Genomic DNA, 19202 nt, shown 5'->3' with positions numbered 1-19202 from the left:
AATCAGAACATATCAGAAAACTTAGAAGTTCTCTGAAAGAGAACACTTTCACTAGATCAGCTTACACGAAAAACACTTAGCTCTCACACCCAGAGAAAGCTTGTTTTCTGATACTAGTTGAGCTCATAATTTGTATAATTTGCACTTCTCGATTCTCTTATATTCGGAAATTGTTATTACAATTTACATGCTACACCACAGTATAAATTGGTATTGAAAATATTTGCCCTGTAACTGAGCAATTCAATAGAATATCTGGCTTTTAATCTTACAGTTCTTATGCAGAGTAACCTTTAATGTTGCAAAAAACACACACTCATTTTGTTGCTCGATTTTCTTGAAGAAAAAAAGCATAGTATAATTAACTGGGTCATGGCAATCTGCTAAAGCCATGTGATATAGTTTGGTACTGCTGTGGAATACAGCATTATTTGAAAATAGAGCAGCTTTGCCACTATGATACAGTTATGAATGCAGGATTTCTTTACAGAAGAGCTTGCTTTATAGTAAACAGACCTTTTTGTATTAATAACCTACCTAACAACATAACAGCATCTGATCCAATTGAAAACATATTTATCCAAGGTTCCTGATCCCTTAAGCCTCACAGTTCCTATATTTCTAAAAGCACTGAAAATTATTTTTATTTTTATTTTTTTTTTCAGTCAATGCGTTTAATAGTTTGTTATTGCTCATCGCTACAGTATACTAACCTTTCCATTAATACTTTGATCACTGGACAATGTTTGCTGGTATGTAAGCTACTTGGCTTCTGTATTTTAGAACAACTTCTGTTTCTTTGCCCATTAAGAATAGTATAAGACTTTCATGTAGAAATTGCTTCTATGTGTACATATACTACAACATCAGTGTGCTCTCCAGGACAACTTGAGATATTGCTTTACTGTGACATTGATCTATGTCTGAATTGCTTCAGTTCAGGCAGACATATTCTCTTAACCCAAAATCAGTATGAATACTACTCACAAAAAAATTTAGATAATTCAAAATGCATAATTTATTTACCATTCCTCAGGGTTCATTTTTAAAACTACCCTAACTACAGAAAAAAAATGCATTTTCTTTTAAATTTATATTTGATTAGATATGCAAAACTATACACTTGTAAATTAGCCTTCTACAAGAGTCTTATTCCACAAATCCTAATCACATTTAGGTACACAAAGGATGTTTTATGAAATGTGTGCTAGCCCTAAAACTTCATTAAAAAATTGTAAAATGAATAACCATATGATACATCTTCCAAATGCTAATAAACAGTATTAAAAATGTAAAGTCTAAGGATTCTTAGTGTACTGTCACATAGCACGATTTTTTTCTTTGAATTATATTTACTTAAAATAATAAAAAGTAAAATATATTTACTAATGATGAGACGCTATTTTGAAGAGCACTGAATATGAAATAGACAAATATGTAAATGTGTGATTACAGTGTAATAGTTAAGACACAAAAGCTCCTACCTGTTTGCTTTCTTCCATATCAGATTCACTGCTAAATTCTTCTGTATTTAAATTTTCAAAGTCAGATTCTCCAACAGCAATTGGTACTGTCACAGTGAGGCCTGGATTGTTTATGAAGGACATGTAATCACTTTCATCAACAACATATTTTTCCACACTGCTGCCTGTGCCTACACCACTGGTAGTTCCATTGCCATCTTTAAGATAATTCATATCTTTGCTTATTTCAACAGCAGTATGATTGGAAATGCAGCTGTCTTTCTTGTTGTTTAGCTCTTCAAGTGCTTTGATTTCTTCTAAAGCTTTCTGTTTTCTAACGAAGGCTTTTTGTATGAATTCCTGTATCTTTTTTTTAATATAATCTATTCCCTTCTGAATTCTTGCCACAGCGATCTGGAGATTGTTCATTTCATTATCATCATCTGTAGCAGCAAGGTTGTCTGAGCTAAACGAGCTCAGCAGCAAGGCCAGAAACAGGTTCAGAACCTAAAAGATGAGAGGATACAGCTATATAATAAATAAACGCATATAAGAAATTAATATTTTTACAAGATAATGTAAAAAAGAGCACAGATTGTTTTAAAGAACATTCACACTTGCTAATTTTAGACAGCCAAGTAGTAATTCCCATTACAAAACCTCTCCTTACTGGTCTTGGTCAATATGCAGAAGATGAAAACAGACAAGCTAACATCTAAACATTTTTTACTTCCTGATTTTACTTTTTTTTTCTTGATGTAGCTGGGTTGTTTAAGTGTACAATGAAAAAGAGAAAAAATTACAAAACTGTAGTTATACACATCCATCAGACGTCTGAAATGCTTCTTTCTAAATCTCTTAGTGGAATCGCCTGGAAGTTAAGCAGAATTTAAAAAGTATCAACCTATAAAATTAGATAGATTTCTATGGTGCATTTATTTTAGAAACTTACATCAGTAAATGCTATAATAACCTACTTATATTTTCTACATAGTGTTTAAAGGATTATACCATAAAATTGTAATATTCTATTAATTCTGGGCTTGTATCTTAAGTTCTATAAAGCTTGTCATAAAAAGAATAGAAAGAATATTTTAAAATGAAATTTTTACTTTAATCTCAGTTACTAATAATTACATTATTTATAATTGAATTTTTTCCTTTTTCACTTGGCAACGAAGAAAAATTTATTTGATCTTATTGATAGGAATTCAAAGTAAAACAGACTTTCCTCATCAGCAGATAACAATCCTAGCACCAATATTGCCTGAGAACTGTGGTTTGTTACTTCAAAATTCAAACATTTTTATTGTTGTTTTAATGTCACCTCCTATAAACTACAGTTATTTCCCTAAAGCCTACAAGCAAAAAATTGTTTCATACCTTCAGTTTTATATATGATAACTTTGTATAAAATCACATTATTAAAGGAATGGATTGAAAAATGGCTGAAAAGACTTCAACATCGTCTTCCCTGTATTTGGATTAAGTGGAGACCACAAGGCATCAAAAGCTGTCATGACATTGCAAAATGATAACCTATATCAACTTCCTTCCTCTGACTTTGAGAAAAATGCTTTGTTCTCTATCATATCATTTAAAGATACAAAAAAAAAACCCCTCTGATCTACCAAAAAAACCTCATATCCTATCTGAAATAAATTTCCCCTTATTTAAATGTGTTAGACCTCTCATTTTAACTTTATTCAAGATATAATTCTTCATACCTTCACAATTCCTGGAAAGCAAACAACAACAACAGATCTGAATAAGTAAATATTTGAAAGAACAAAGAGGTAATATGAATTGGAAACAGTATTTATATCCAGAAGTTAATGTGGAAAAAATGAATAGGTTACCAATCATAAAAAATTTTCTCAGGCGTGCACATTTCTGCAAATCCAATGTCAAGATTGCAAAGTTGTCTGAACAACTAGGACATAAACATTGTGAATTTTATGTCATAAAAATAAATCATTAAAATCAGTCACTAAAGGAAGAGAATTTTGACAGAAATGAAATATAAATTCTAGGCATCTCAGAATTTACTGTGAATGTTAAAAGAAATTTTAAAGTGTCAACATGGATTGTGCCTTCCAATTATAATCCTGATTTCTAAGAAGTTTTCACAATGATATATGTGAACCTTTCATCATTAATTGTCAGCATGAATTAAACGTTTTCTATAAAAATTTATTCTACAATTTTGAATTAGAAACTTTCAAATGCATTTTTAGGAGGCAAGACTAATCACTCTGAAAATATTAGAGGTTTCTTTCTATACCTAAGCAAAAAGTACTTAAATTCAAGATATGCTACTATAACAACTACATTATACTTTATTTTAATTAAGTCAGAAGTTTTAGTGCCAGAATTATCCGCAATGAGTGCAAGGATGTCCTTTTTTTAAAAAAAATCTCCAAACGATGCTGCCCATGAGCTGGTGCAGCATAGTCTTTATTATTTCAAGATGAGTTCTGATAACATTTGGATTTAAATAACATCTATGAATTAGCTCAATCACTCAGTGGGTCATTTTGGCGCATTCCTACATTCCTAAAGTCATAGTAACATTACTTCACTGAATGGAAATAGAAGAGAAGAGAAGAGAAGAGAAGAGAAGAGAAGAGAAGAGAAGAGAAGAGAAGAGAAGAGAAGAGAAGAGAAGAGAAGAGAAAAGAGAAGAGAAGAGAAGAGAAGAGAAGAGAAGAGAAGAGAAGAGAAGAGAAGAGAAGAGAAGAGAAGAGAAGAGAGAAGAGATTTTTTTTGTTACCCAAAATCTAGCTCAAGTAGTTATGTTTTTCTTCCAAATAGAAGCATGACAAAGATTCTTATTGCCTAGCTGTACATAATATATATTTTTGCATCACAATTTAAAAGTGTTCATCACATACCACTAGGTTTCCAATCACCATGACCAGCATGAAAACAATAAGGCACATGGTTTGGCCTGCAACCTCCATGCAGTCCCACATCGTTTCTATCCATTCTCCACACAGCACTCGGAATACAATCAAGAAAGAGTGGAAAAAGTCATGCATGTGCCAGCGTGGAAGCACACAGTCACTGGAGATCTTGCAGACACATTCCTTGTAGCTTTTCCCAAACAGCTGCATCCCAACCACAGCAAAAATGAACACAATGATGGCCAGCACCAGGGTCAAATTGCCCAAAGCCCCCACTGAGTTGCCAATAATCTTAATCAGCATATTTAGAGTTGGCCAAGATTTTGCCAACTTGAAAACTCGAAGCTGCAAAACAAAAATGCAGAGGAACCATTAGTTATATTCTAGAGGTATCTTGTGCCACTATTCATGAAGAGTTCTGATTTGCGAATGCCATCTGTTATGATGTCAGTTTTACATAATCTCTTTGGCTGTTGTCTATTTGTGTTCTGTGAATTTAGAACCTATGGAGACAGTTTACAATTTAAGTTTCAGAATTTAGTAAGAAAGGCAAAGTAAGAGCAAGATGTGTGATCAAAACGTACTCAAGAAGCAGAAAAAAAACCCCAAACATTTAAATTAAAACATTTAGGAAATTCTAATACTTGTGTAATCCTTGAGAAGGATATAATATAGTCTATGCTAAATGGATAATTTCTGCATTCCATTATTTTCCTGCATTGTAACGTATTTATGGCAACTTCTAAAAAGAATTTTACAGCATGAAGTGCTATAGACTGTCTATTCCTATTAGAGTACCTGAATTTATTTGAAAATAATTGCATTACAACTTAGCATTGAGAAATTTTCCCTGAGAATTTAGCAAAATCTATTAATCAACTCAGATTCACTTATCTGAGATGCCACACAGGAAAGCCAGCTGTTTTCCCTGCTGTTCCTGACATTTTAAAGCAAACAACTAAGACTGTTTACACATACACTAGTTTTAATTCCTGAGCTTTTTCCAGAGATCTTGTTTTTTTGAAGGCCTTCTACTTAGTGGTGTCTGTACTGTGCTGTAATGAAATATAGATTACATTCTTCATTTTACATACCATTTTACATATCAGAAGTCAACTTTAAACAATTAAATTTCAATATTAATAATTTCATTGCTTATAAAAACGTGCTAGAAATAAATAAGGCTAAAAATCTTCCTACAAAATTGCTTCTGATTGGCAGCTTATTCTAACTTGTGTACAAATGTGTTCTAATGACGTGATCAGAGAAGCTAGGTCCAAGGTGTTTAGCAGAACTGAGTTTCTGTAAACTAACTTTTTCTTCACAACAAATAATATTATTTTAATGGGAAAAGAGAGCATGGAGTTTGCTATTTCCCTAAACTGTACTGTCCAGCATTTCATCTTAGCAGCACACAGAGAAAAAGAACATATTTTGTGTTTATACTAGATTTAGTTTTGGTATTTTTAAACATCCGCTCACAGATAATTACTGCTTCAGGTCCTAAAGACAGATAGAAGTCGGTGCTCTTCTCCTTACTCTCACAACTCCTTCTTTGCTGGCTTAGTCTTGTTTTTCTCAGCACTACAATGGGTTTTATAGGCTTACTTCAAGGGAAATTTTAAAGCAACAATTTCATGTTGATCTTGAGATATCCTTTCAGGACATTGTACTTACAACTTAAAAATTAATAATGGTACATGAAGTTGAGTACCATGGCAGCTGGTGCTAATAAACTATGAAACTACTGTCTGCTCTATATATTTAGAAATAACATAGTTTCAGGTAACGTAAGAAATACTAATAAGACAGACTTTTACATCATGACACTTGTGCCTCTATTAAATTTGCCTATAGATTAGTTTGTGTAGAATACTAATTGCTGTAAATACATTATTTTTAGTAAAAGCTCAACAGTATTTCAATCTAAGTATTCTTATCCTAAAAACAGCTTATTCTCAGTGTACATTAAAATAGTTGTTGTGAAGAGAGGACATACTTAAGGATTTTACAGGGAACACAAAGTAATGTTCAAACAAAAAGACTAAAAATTTTATGATTCTTTATTCTAGTGGCAATATATATGTTCTTACAGATATTCAGCTTTGATGAATCTTAATGAAATCAGTATAATGAAAACTTCCAAAACTTTCAAAAGATAGCAGTTACTCTTATGATTGAAAAGGATATCAGTACAATAGGATATCAATAGGACAATTTGATATGAAAACATAACATTTGACTAACACCTGAAACTTGTACATATTAACTATAACTTGTAACTTAGCCATATATGAAAAAATATGTGAGACATTTAAGTGTCTAATATGTCCTTACACTACTGGTAATTATTACATAAATCAGGACAATTCTGAAGTGATACAATTGCACATATATATATATATATAATATACGTATATATATATAATTATCAAGGTATTTACCAATCTGAATGACCGAAGAACTGATAATCCTTCAACATTTGCGAGACCAAGCTCCATTAAACTAAGGCTAACGATAATACCATCAAAAATATTCCAGCCTTCTTGGAAATAATAATAAGGGTCCATAGCAATTATCTTTAGTACCATTTCTGCTGTGAATATCCCAGTGAATACCTAAAACAAAATCAATTAGTTGAGTTGTTTTGACACAAATATATATCTGAGCAAATTTTTCTAATCCAGCTTAATTTCTGTTACCTGTCATTTGTACCTGTTACTACGTAAAAAAGATGACTGTTATCTCCAAATAGCATCTAAGAATCTCTGCGCAATGAAGACTGTAGTTAAAAGCAAATTACTAAATCAAGACAGATATAGGAGGGCTCAGAATTGATAAGCTTCTAAAAAAATATATTTACCAGTGAGTAGATCAGATCCAATTCACTAACTGAAAGATTTCACCATCACCTGATCTGATATGATCTAGTGTTTTTAGCCTTGCTTCTAAAGGATTCTTCCAGTAAAATAAAACAAAATGACAGTAATTTCTATCCTTTCCCACAGTCTCAACAGAAGTGTTATGACAGACTTTCTGGGGTCAGGCTTCCTAAGGTGTCTGTTTTAGCTCAAAGTGTATGGGTGGAAGCTGAAATTTCATGCATTAGACTTTTTGTAAGGATATAGAGCATTCAGAAACAGCTATTTTTCCATGTGATGGCTATTTTCTTGCATGAAAAGGATTACATGGTGAAAATGTTACTTGAAATACCTGAAGGTGTCAATTGTGAAACGATCAATGCTCCTTGTTTTTTGAAAGTACAGAATTAATCCCAGCATGACATTTTTGCAGTGAGTAGTGATCAGTGTTAAGTACAGCATAATAAGGAAGTTTTAGAGCATAATGTAAAAGCTACTAAAAACATACGAATATTGTGCACAACACTCAAAGGCTATCCCCACATGATCCAAAAGTCTACTGATATCAACTGATGTGCTCTGCAATTTCATTCTACGTTCCTTGTCCAGATTGTTCTTAGTCATCCCAGCAAGTTGTATAGAAGCAAAGCTTAATTTTACATATATTGTGTGTAAACATGACAATTATAAATATCTTTTAATTTACGAAAATTAGGAGATGAATATAATGGTGTGGAAATATTCACCATTTTCAAACTGGAAATGCTAATAATTTTTAAAGTTTATACTTTTGAGAAACTGAAAACATAGATAGAAATAATACACTATTAAACTGAGATATGAAAAGTGCTACCATATATTCAGAAGAATGTAATAGGTATTTCTATAAAGAAAGTATAAATATAAAGAAAATATAAGTGCAAAGAAATAAAATATAATAAAGTATAAAGAAAAAGGTAAAGATAACTATTGACAAAGTTGTCATAATATTTGTCAAAATAATTGAAAAAAAATTTTAAAAGCATTTAATTTAAAAATATTTCCTCCACATCTATGCCATCCACAAACTACATCTTTTGAGCATATCAGCATCCACAAATACACAAAAGTAGTACATTTTTAGCAGACTGAAACTCAAGCTTTCTTATAATTAAAAATCTTGCATATTGAATTTCAGTAGTATGAAAATTAATAATTAAACTTTGTAACTATTTCTTCTGTTTCAGTTAAATACTATACAAAGGCTTGTTAATATTTGCTATGCTTAATTTATCCTCAAAGAGCCTATGATGTCACAAGTGAACAGTAAACTAACATACTTTGTATGTTAACTGCATAACTAAGGTTAATAGATTAGTACAGTGAGCTACAGAGAACGTAATTGGAATCAGCGGGAATAATATTCATTGCTTGTACATAGTCCTGATTAAGGATACTGAATTGTTAGAAAGGTAGTTAAAACATCACTGTTGCTAGCATTGAGTAAAAAATGTACGAGGTGGGAAAAGCCTGAAGAAAGCCTTGAAAGCGTAAATGGTGAGAGATCACTCTAACATTAGTATGTCAGACTAATGCATTAAAATACAATATTCTGTAATTTGTAATGAACATAAGAATATGCTAGAGACTAAGCCTTTGTCCAGGAGAAAGAAAACTTTAGTTCACACAATATCTTCTGGCAATATGTTTATTTTTAGTTACGTATTTTTTAAAAAAAAGTCATAGACATTTATTATTAGCAGTACATTTAAGGAAAATAATTTAAAATGTACTGTGACTGAGAAATGTATTACTGCTCCATTCAATTATTAGCAGAATATTCAAAACTAATCTTCTTGTGGTATTAGTTCAAAAGACTTGGTTTTTCAGGACTGCATACTGTGGGAATCAATCCATATTCTCCTGGGTAAACTAACAATAGTTACTTGAAGTGGCAACAGTTTTAAAATGTATGAGTCCTCCTCTAAAACAAACACTTGCAAAGTTCATTCCTTTTGTTTCCTGATCGTCAGAAGCAAATACTTGTATGTGATGCCACATTTAGATATCTGCTCAGAAAAATAATTGAATGTAACTGTAAATCTCCAGATCAGATGAAAACCAGGAATGGCATCACTAATAGAGTTACAAATAAAAAGTACTTTTTATTAGAGAATAAATAATAATATTTCTGTTTGTAAAACTTCAGTCATATAAAGTGGCAAGTATATACTGCTAACAAGAAATATGCCTTTCTTGGAAACACATACTTTCACTGTAATTTAACTGAAAAAAATTCAAAGTGAAATTCTGACATGTGAATGTTTCATCAATTTCTCACACAAGAAAAATATTTTCTGTGAGGGAATATCAACATTGTAGTAAAAACTAGATAATCTCCTTTAACCTTTTAAAGATAAAACCCCAAGGGAGACCTCAAGAAATCAAATCTGACAAGTGAAGACTACATTTCCAAACATATCTAGTTATTTCATTTCAATAGTTACTAGATTCATGAAAGTTAAAGGCTCCAGGAAACTGTTTGTTTAGGAAAATAATACAGTTTCTAAATGGATTATTAAAAAAAAAAAAAAAATAGAATAGATTTAAAGCCAGTACAGTGCATTTATGCATTTCTTGTTTTAGAAAAAATAGTACTTTTAGATCAAACTGCACGATAAAGCACTCACCAGGTTTCCCACAGAAAGGACACTGCTAAATTGTTCTGTCATTGGGTAATGTTCCATGGCCATAAACAAGGTGTTCAAAACAATGCAAATAGTTATAGCAAGATCAACAAATGGATCCATCACTACTAAATTGACAACGTGTTTTACTTTTAACCATGGACTCCAGCAATCCCAGATCAAGAAAGTATTTGCAAATCTGTACCAGCATGGGGGACATTTCTGTCTGGATTCTTCAAGCTCTGAAAAAAAAAAGAAAAGGAAAAGAAAAAAATAACAAATAATCAATAGTTCAATTATAATCTCTGTGATTGTTAAAATATGTTAAAAAATTAAATCATTTAAATAAACAGCTCACAACTATCTAATCTTCCCTAAAACCTGTGGACCGTGATGGTTGTCATGCATATATAAATTATGAGTGCATTCAGTTTCCTTTAAATAAGCAAAAACCGTATGTGTGTAGATAGCAGGGATTTAATAAACAGTTTATCTGAATGTATCAAATACCTTCCATTGTGTTTGTAAGTATGCTGGCTATACTCATTGCTCTTTGTCTTGCAGCAGAATCTTCCAGCATTTCCATGGAAATCTGATAAGAACTCAGTCTTCTTTTTCTTATTTCTGTTTCAGTAGTGGTGCCCTGTAAATAAAATACTGAGGAATTAAACCATTCTCTTTAACAGTCAATTAATGACATTTACTGCATAAATGCATAGTGACAATCAAAATCAGACTTGCAGATCTTTCTAACACACTATTCAGTAGTATGCAAGTGTCTTTACAGATGCTTTTTTCTTCTTTTGGAGCACAGCCCAGGAATCTGACCACAAGAGTGGTACTAAAATGTTCCCAAATCTTGGTTCTTGCTTTTCACTAATTCTATCATTCATGCAAACCTCTCATTCTTTTTTCATTATTTTGTCCATATCCAGAAAAAGAATAAAGCTTTCAGAACTTTCAGAGGATTTCAAGGTTATATTAGTATGAAGATGAAAAAACATTTTTGAGTATTAATAGTTCTGTTTCCTTTGCAAAGGGTCTTGACTTAAATGGCTAAATCTTTTTTTTCAAGTGAGTATTTTTCTGAAATAGAACTATATATGCATAATATATAACATAATTTTACTTGATTTTTTGTATGAAGCTCTGTATCAAGATAGGAGAGAAAATAAAATGTATGATAGTAGTAAAGAAATCTCAATATTTATTTATAATGAAAATATTTTGTCAAAGTATTATAGTCACCAAAATACCATATTAAAATATTTTGTATTAAAAAGCTTGAATTTTCCAAAGTTTGAAGAAACAGCTTATGGAAATCAACTGAAATGTATGCTAATAGAAAACTATCATGGGAATAGTAACTGCTTTCCTTCACATTTTGCAGGTAGTTTCCTATTCCTATATCCTTAGTTTTATATCAAATGCCTAGCTTTGTTTTTTGAGGCAAAACTGTGTACAAAATGGCAGATTTAGTTTATATATACATATTATTTTTCTCTGTGCAGATCTCTTGCTGAAGGCAAGGAGAATATAATACTATTGTAAGGTTCAGACGTACGAGCTTGAGGACTTTTTTCCCTCATCTCCTGTACTTTAGAAACTATTGCAAGTTATTTCTCACAGCTGTAAGAAATAGTAAGGCATGCCGAAGTGAACAGTAAGAAAAAATTCTGTGCCCAAAGAAAACTGCAGAAATTGGTTGTTTGCTTATAATTACCTCTGGTAGAAGCTGTCCAGTAGGTGAAGTTAGAGTTGAAGGTCCTCCAACTAAGGAGACTACTCCATTGCAATCTACAGCGCTGTGCATCTTCCCATTGGCCGGAAGGGCTGGCACCATTCTGGATGACATACTGGCCTGACTGATGTTACTGTTACGCCTTTCTCCATGTTGATTGGGAACAAAGAGAGAGTCTCTTCTGCTTTCGTTGTCCTCAAGAGTGCTGTGCTCATCATCAGCAAAGTCATTTTCAGATCCTATATCCCTTGTGCGACCTCTGAAACTGAAAATGCTTGTTTTGCTGTTGCGCCTTGGTGAGAACAGGGAACCACGGATGCTTAGCAAAGACTGCAAAAGATTTAAATAGAAAACAAGACAGCTCTATAACTGATGTTCCAAGATATAGAAGTTCTTGGCTTTTCCAAGAATTTTCAATTTTTTCTTCAACAGTACCAGTGACTGTGTGGAGAATGTGCTCATTAATGGGACTGAAGTAGATACGAAATTTTAGTTTAATGTAGAAGGACTGAAGAAAAGTTGTGTGGGAGACATAGCAAGGTTGGGCAGTTTGAGCAAAAAATGCAGTTTGAGTTTGTATGGATTCATGAGTGTAGTGGAGAGTGTTCTATCAAGGCTTTGCAGATTTATATTTTATTGTATCTTCTACATACAGCAGAGCTGAAAGTCTTTTAGCTTTCTTCCCTTTTTCATCCCTTGGACTCCTAGGGATTCCAACTTATCAGTACTTGTCTGTCCTATTGACACTAGTCTCAATAATGATGAAACAATATAAGCAGTACTCAAAAACTAGGACAGGGGCTTGGAGAAGCTCTGGAGGGATAGCGTGAATATGCCTAGTAGCACTCCTTGAACATAGCACTCAGTGCTGCAGTAGGCTGAACACCTACCTACCATGTGTCCATCAGGCAGCGCACAGCAAACATTCACCAGGGACACAGCTACCCAAAGATATCCTCTTACAGATGAGAAAAATAAATCAGCGGTTGTTGGCAATTAATCTTTTAATTACAGTAGAAGCTTAATGGAATGCTATTCTCCCATGCTACATATTTTATTAACAGCATTCATGAATAAATAAAATGAGTGCTAACTGTGGAAAAAAAAACACCTTGCATTAAGCTTTCTTCATCCTTGTCTTTGTGCAAATCTTCATGTCTTTTTTTATGGTAAAACTGGTTTCTGATGTCAATTTGTTTGCAGGTGAAAAGTGCTTACATGCAAGAGCAATGCCTTTATCTCAGAATAATTATAATTAAATTAAAGTATATAGAAATCCATATTAATATTGAGAACCAAATATTCAGACCACTGCATATATATACACATTGTATGTGTGCTGAACTAGTTACTAGCGCAACAACACATCATCAGTAGGGTAAAACTAACCTGTCTCACGACGGTCTAAACCCAGCACACATTCCCCATTAGTGGTTGAACTATAGCGGTTTGCAGGTGTTTCCCATTATGATATGCAGTTTTTTGCTCTTATAGCTATACCAAATCTTAATAAATTGGGATGAAATTTTTTATGCTGGCTCAGCCTCAGGCTGAGTTACTTAAAGAATATCAGCCAAATGGTTTTGCTACCAATATGTAGAGTTGACTGGAAAAAAAGTGCTGTTTTGTTTTGTTTTCCCCCATATAAATAGCTCTAGCATCTATGGGAAATGTCAGTGAAACCTGACAAAATGGTAAAATAGTTACTGCAGCTCTTGCAATTTTCTCATACTATTATTTGGCCCAACTACAGTCCTTCAAATCACACACCTACTAGGATACAGCTGACTAGCACTGCTATCCTTGCTTTATAGAGAAAGCTCCCCTTGCTGCTGTTTTGTGTGTTGTCCAGTCTTTCCAATATATGCTATCAAGCTCTGAGCACTGCTAAATGGATCAGGCCCCTCAGGGACTTAGCAGCAGTATGCCTGCTTTGAATATCCCTACTAGGTTTGGACAAAAGCTATAAGCCAAAATGACAGCAATTCTAACACATGTAGAGGCAGAAATATATTTGCCTTCATGCTGCTGGCAAGTAAGATGTGAAAGGAAAGCCTAGCTTTTCACGGAGGATGCATCATTCGTTTGCAAACAGAATACTGTGTCAAAGGACAAAACCTCTATAGGGGCTGGATAGGCAGATTATCTCCCCTTACCATTCTACTGTGTTGTTTCATGCTCAGCCACCCTATTTCACTCAGCAGCTTACTGCATAGATAACAAGACAAACCAGACCTTTTTTCAGTTTACATGACAGCTCCGTCTTACTTTGTGTATGTGCAGGCAATATTTGTTCCAGAGTCTTTTTGCACATATACAATTACTAAGGCAATTTTTAATTCAATTAATTAACTTCAATTTGATTATTTGTTTGATGGAAATCTCTTTGTATTTTAAAATCTTAAATGCCCTCTAAAATTTATTTCAGGTGATCTCTTATTTCCTTCCTGCTCTACAATTCATGATGTCCCAAGATGGGCTATTTCCAGTCTATTTTACTATTTCTTTGCTTTATTTAAAATCTGAAACATATACAATTTTTTTTTCAGTAGATCTCCATGGACTTTTATGTGATTTTAATATTATTGAAAGTCATTTCATATGCCTTGCCTTCCTAAACTTGTTCAATTTAGATGAACGTTTCATACTTTTTCATGACAGCTGATAGGATGAAAGCTTTCTGACAGTTTTAGAGTATGAATAAATGCATGCAACATACCTTACTGTATGTTAATAAAGCTACATAAAATTTATATTCGCTATTCAAATTTTTGTCTCAAATTCTCCTTATTATACGTGTTCCCAGACTAGATATTTTTTCTATTGATAATTTAATTCAGCATCAATCTGTGCACGCAAAAATAAATATGTTTAACATAAATGTAATATATTATTTAATCTTATCCTTCACCAGAATTATATCAAATAGCATCAGAGAATTTAGTCTAACCAATAGAGAAGCCTATTGCTGAGTAGTTAAAGCACAAGACCAGCAAACAGAAATTCCTTTTTCCTCAGACTTTATCAGTGACTCTTGAGTGCAGTCAAGTCACTCACTTTCCTTTTTTGTAAGATTCTCATCTTGCATAATGAGCTTCCATTGGGAAAGAACAGTATGACTAAATTCTGTAAATACGAGCCTAAGCAATCCCTATATATTTTGTCTTTACTGTGGAAAACTAGAACTACCTTTTCTTTATCTATTGTTTAAAGAAGATAATGAAAGGCAATAGAAACTTATGGTAGAATTTCCTATTCAGAGCAGTTTGAAGATATGGTCTGCTAAAGTACTTAATATTTGTAAGGTTTTGAAATGGATGCACAACAGAGAACTGCAATTGAGGAACCACAATACAAATATGTGAATACTACTCAGTGTCTTTGATTTCTCTCTGATCTACCAAATACATCTTCAGAAATAAGTTTTCAGAAATGTTTTAACTAACAGTTAAGACACTAATAGTTAACATAAACAATTCTCCTTGGTATCATCTTTTTATCCCTTCGCTAATAGAATGGGTTTAACACTTTAACACTGTTAAAACTATTAACACTGTTTATTTGTTTGCTCACCTTTTACGTAACTTTCAATATGTAAAGTTCAAAATAAAACCCAAACTAGAACAGATATACATGATAGAATAAAAAAGTGTGCTGTACCTGATGGGGAGATGTGAACCTTTTTTCATATGTCAGTTGACTTCCTTCTGTGGAGAAGCGGAAACTTTTTCTTCTGATACTATCTTCTGACTCAGACTTGGGAAACTTGTCAATATCTCCCTTGTCCTCTGCTTCAGACATTTCTTTTTGTCTTCTTCTCTTCCTTCTGTTTCTTCTTTCTTTAGCACTCTTTGAGCTCAACTTTGATGCTTCTGAAGAACTTTCCAAGAGTTCTCCTAATCCCCCTACCCCACTGAAATCCCTTGATGCAACTGATGCTGCTGCCACTGCTGCTGTAGCCTGTCGGGTTACAAAACAAAGTATTCTTATTGAGCCAAAAATGAACAATTTTATTGTTTTTTAACAATTGCTTTTATTATCCTTCTGGTAGTGTTATACACAGTCAAAACAAACTACTGATATGTATAGCTCCTCATCATTTAGCACCACGGTTTATTTAAACACCAGATTTAGCAGTACAAGAGCATCATTATTCCTTAAAGACTTCACAAGACACTGGTCTAAAATGAAGGTAGTCAGGAAAGTGTAAGCATGAGGCATTTTCATCTACTTCAGACCTTTTTCCAGATTTCCTCTTGCCTCACATTCATCACAGAATCCCCAAGCTTAGAAAAGACCTCTAACATCATCCAGTCCAACCATCCACCTATCGTCAGTATTTCCCACTAACCACGTCCCTCAGTATAAAACTTAGATGTTTCTTGAACACCTCCAGGGGCAGTGACTCCACCGCCTCCCTGGGCAGCCCATTCCAGTGCCTGACCACTCTCTCAGCGAAGAAGTAATTCCTAATGTCCAACCTGAACCTCCCCTGGCACTACTTGAGGCCATTCTCTCTAGTTCTATGGCTAGCTCCATGGGAGAAGAGGCTGGCTCCTACCTCCCTACAACCTCCCTTCTGGTAGTTCTAGAGAACAGTAAGGTCATGGTTTTAATTCGGCTGATCCCCTCTAGGTCTTTACAGAGAAAGCTAATCCTTGACATCTACCATGTGAGTTAATGTATCATAATCCAAGTAGCAGGTAATTGAATCCAGCCTTTCCTTGGTGTCATCACAGCAAGGACACCCTCTTGATTTCTGCCTTTACGAGGAGCAGACACCTTGCTTAAAGACCTTAATATGTCTTTGAGCACCATATTCCTCTTCATGTTTCTTTTCCCACATTCCCACTGTAGCAGCACTCTAGGGCTTTGTTACAAATACGCACAGGTACATATAATTTCTGTTGCTACTGCTCCTAGGGAGCAGAAAAAAGTTAGGTTTCTTCTGTGATTAAAAAGGATGAGATGGACCAAAGAACAGTCCCAAAACTCAGAACCCTGTCATCAGTTGCAATGGTCAGGCTGTCTGATTTGGTTCATTGGGAAAATTGGTATGTGCAGTCATGAAATAAAGGAAGAAATGCAAGCATAACCAATACTCTTCCTATAAAGAAATGTCTGGGGGACTAGCTGTGAAATCCTGCTGTGTAAAGTATATTTGGAAAGCCAGTAGGCTCCAGTGAGCTTCCAGAAAAGGATGGTGTGAGAAACGGCAAGAGACTAGCACTATATAGCGAAGATGACTTGTAGTTATCCAGCAAAACATGTTATACTTGATGTCAAGTATTTAAAAAAGGATTGGATTTGTCTTTATAGATGAAAAAGATAGCCCAAAATTAGTTCAGTCATGGTACGAATTAATGATTTTCTGCATTACAATAAGCAACCTGTGCTATACAAGTTGACTTGATGCAGAACTTTTCTGCCAATCAGAATATATTAAGAGGATTATGAAGTGTACATCAATTAAAAGAGATACTCAAAATTATGTCATACTGGTTTCAGAATATTGTCGTCCTGATGCTCTAGCATAGATAAGGGACCAGATGCTGAGTCACTGTTATCTACTTAGTACTGACAACAAATTTCAAAATAATGGTGTAAACTAAAGCACAGTGTAACTTAGATTTGTGGATGAATAGATCCCATGTCAAAGGAGTGAAAAGACAGGTTACTGCTTCGTGAAACAATTAAGCAGCTCAGTGATCCACCTTGAAATTAGCACTTTCCACTAATGTCTTCACACATACTAGAGATTTTGACTGTAATACTGCTTTACTTCTAATTAACTGAGTAGTCATTCATCTAAAGAAGTAACAACAACTTGGCCTTTATCCAGCCTTTCTCAAAGTCTGTTTCTTCCAGTTCTTCTCTTTTTAAGTCTGGGTCATCTTTTCTGTCTCCACAGTGAATCACAGAAACATCTAGATAGCTCTTGATGTAATTAAAAGTGGCTTAGTGACTTTCAGGTATGAAAGTATCATATTTTTTAAGAAATGTGCTGTTTACTGATATTTAACTTTTTTGTTGATTTGCATTTTGCAGGATTATTCTTTTTTCTTAGAGATTTGGAAGTGATAGGATTTGACTAAAATAGATATATGCTTATCAGATTTCATAGGTGATGTGCAAAACTTACTTCTTAAGTAAAAGATTCAGTTTCTTTTTCTATCACGATTCTGTGATTCTGTGATTCTCTGATTAGCACTCTCGTTACAGAATCATTCTAATCTAGTGTAAGAGCTGCCTGAAAATACTACCAAAACTGTACATTCATTGAAAATCCTAATTGATAGCTTTTTATAAGCACTGTCCTGTTAAAAATGATTACAAGAGAAAAGCAATTGAAAATCAGGCCAGAAATTAGGCAGATGTCTGACTTACAGAACTTAATTCCTGCGTACTTTACTTTAAGATAACTAAAACTTAACACAAAAGTTTCTATCAGCATTTATTATTTTCATGAATGTGTGAAATAATTCTCTTTTCAAAGAAAATAAAGATTTATTTAATAGAAGTAATACCTTTATTATAAATACCACTGGTCTATTCTAAGGTTATGTAAACTTCTGATTAACTTCAGTGTGCTTGAATTAGAGATCTGCTAAAAGAGTTTGCTGGATAGGAACCTAGGAGAACACTGTCTACAATCCATCTCTCTGCTTTATGAGTATTAGAGTGGAACTATTAACTACAGCAAGTCTGGAAATTCTCACTCAGATCACAGATGAGAAATACTACATTTTTTTTCCCAGTGTTTGTAAGATCTGTAACTTAAAAATGTTATGAACTCTGACTACTTATTCAGGTTAGTAGGACATTGGTATCTCAAATATTTTACTTTTTTGTTTTGTTTTGTTTTGTTTTTTGAGAACTTCTTGTTCTGTATCATTACTTGCCTTTACTTGTCATTTGGTTAATTCCTCATTTTTCATTGACTGTTTCAACTTACGAAACTTGCATGGCAAACAAGATTTTTCTTCTAATTCATAAAATTTTACTATCCATTCCTTAGAGTAAGCCTGTTTAGAAAGTACAATATCCATCATTACCTGTGCTTCTTCTTGCTGCTTCTTTAGCTGTTCCAGCATTTGTTGAAATTCTGCCTCTTTCTGCTCTGCTTCTTCCATAGTTGCTTGGTTCTGCTCCTCATAGGCCATGGCAACCACAGCCAGGATCAAGTTGATCAGATAGAATGAGCCCAGAAAAATCACCAGAACAAAAAATATCATGTATGTTTTCCCAGCAGCACGTAGTGTCTAGGGAGTAGAAAGCATATCTGCATATTAGTCCACCTCTTACCAGTATTAGTTCACCTTCATGGTACTATTTCAACACCATAATGCTTTGCTGTTAGCTGAACATTTCAAATTAGCCTAGATTTTAGGTCATAAAATTTGCTTACCAGTTGATACAGGTTTTCCCAGAAGTCCTGAGTCATTAGCCGAAAGAGTGACAAAAAAGCCCAACTGAAAGTGTCAAAACTTGTGTAACCATAGTTGGGATTTCTACCAGCTTTCACACATATATATCCCTCTGGACACTGCCTATGTGAAAATCAA

The 19202-nt window shown here is 33.6% G+C and overlaps 1 protein-coding gene and 1 long non-coding RNA gene across 11 annotated transcripts in view; one reads left to right on the top strand and one right to left on the bottom strand.

The window, feature by feature from the left end:
* The window catches only part of LOC100546506 (sodium channel protein type 2 subunit alpha), a 55875-nt gene that overhangs the window by 27800 nt on the left and 8873 nt on the right, over window positions 1–19202 (bottom strand). For 4 of the 10 annotated variants that reach the window (XM_085227757.1, XM_085227755.1, XM_085227765.1 and 1 more), the window contains exons 8-16: window positions 19046–19187; window positions 18693–18899; window positions 15298–15597; window positions 11590–11967; window positions 10407–10539; window positions 9900–10138; window positions 6814–6987; window positions 4358–4714; window positions 1485–1970 (exon numbers count right to left, since the gene is read on the bottom strand). In XM_085227757.1, the coding sequence (XP_085083883.1) occupies window positions 1485–1970; window positions 4358–4714; window positions 6814–6987; window positions 9900–10138; window positions 10407–10539; window positions 11590–11967; window positions 15298–15597; window positions 18693–18899; window positions 19046–19187 (2416 nt within the window). Of the gene's footprint in view, window positions 1–1484; window positions 1971–4357; window positions 4715–6813; window positions 6988–9899; window positions 10139–10406; window positions 10540–11589; window positions 11968–15297; window positions 15598–16419; window positions 16424–18692; window positions 18900–19045; window positions 19188–19202 lie in introns of all 10 variants that reach the window. The other 6 variants (XM_085227760.1, XM_085227761.1, XM_085227759.1 and 3 more) reach the window with 4 other exon arrangements.
* LOC146543985 (uncharacterized) overlaps window positions 1–19202 on the top strand; it is a 34479-nt gene that overhangs the window by 14677 nt on the left and 600 nt on the right. The window lies entirely within an intron of this gene.

Source organism: Meleagris gallopavo, chromosome 7 (assembly GCF_905368555.1).
Source record: "Meleagris gallopavo chromosome 7, MGAL_WU_HG_1.1, whole genome shotgun sequence".
NCBI lineage: Eukaryota > Metazoa > Chordata > Aves > Galliformes > Phasianidae > Meleagris > Meleagris gallopavo.
The sequence above is the reverse complement of the archived record's forward strand: the minus strand, read 5'-3'. Positions and strand labels throughout refer to the sequence as shown.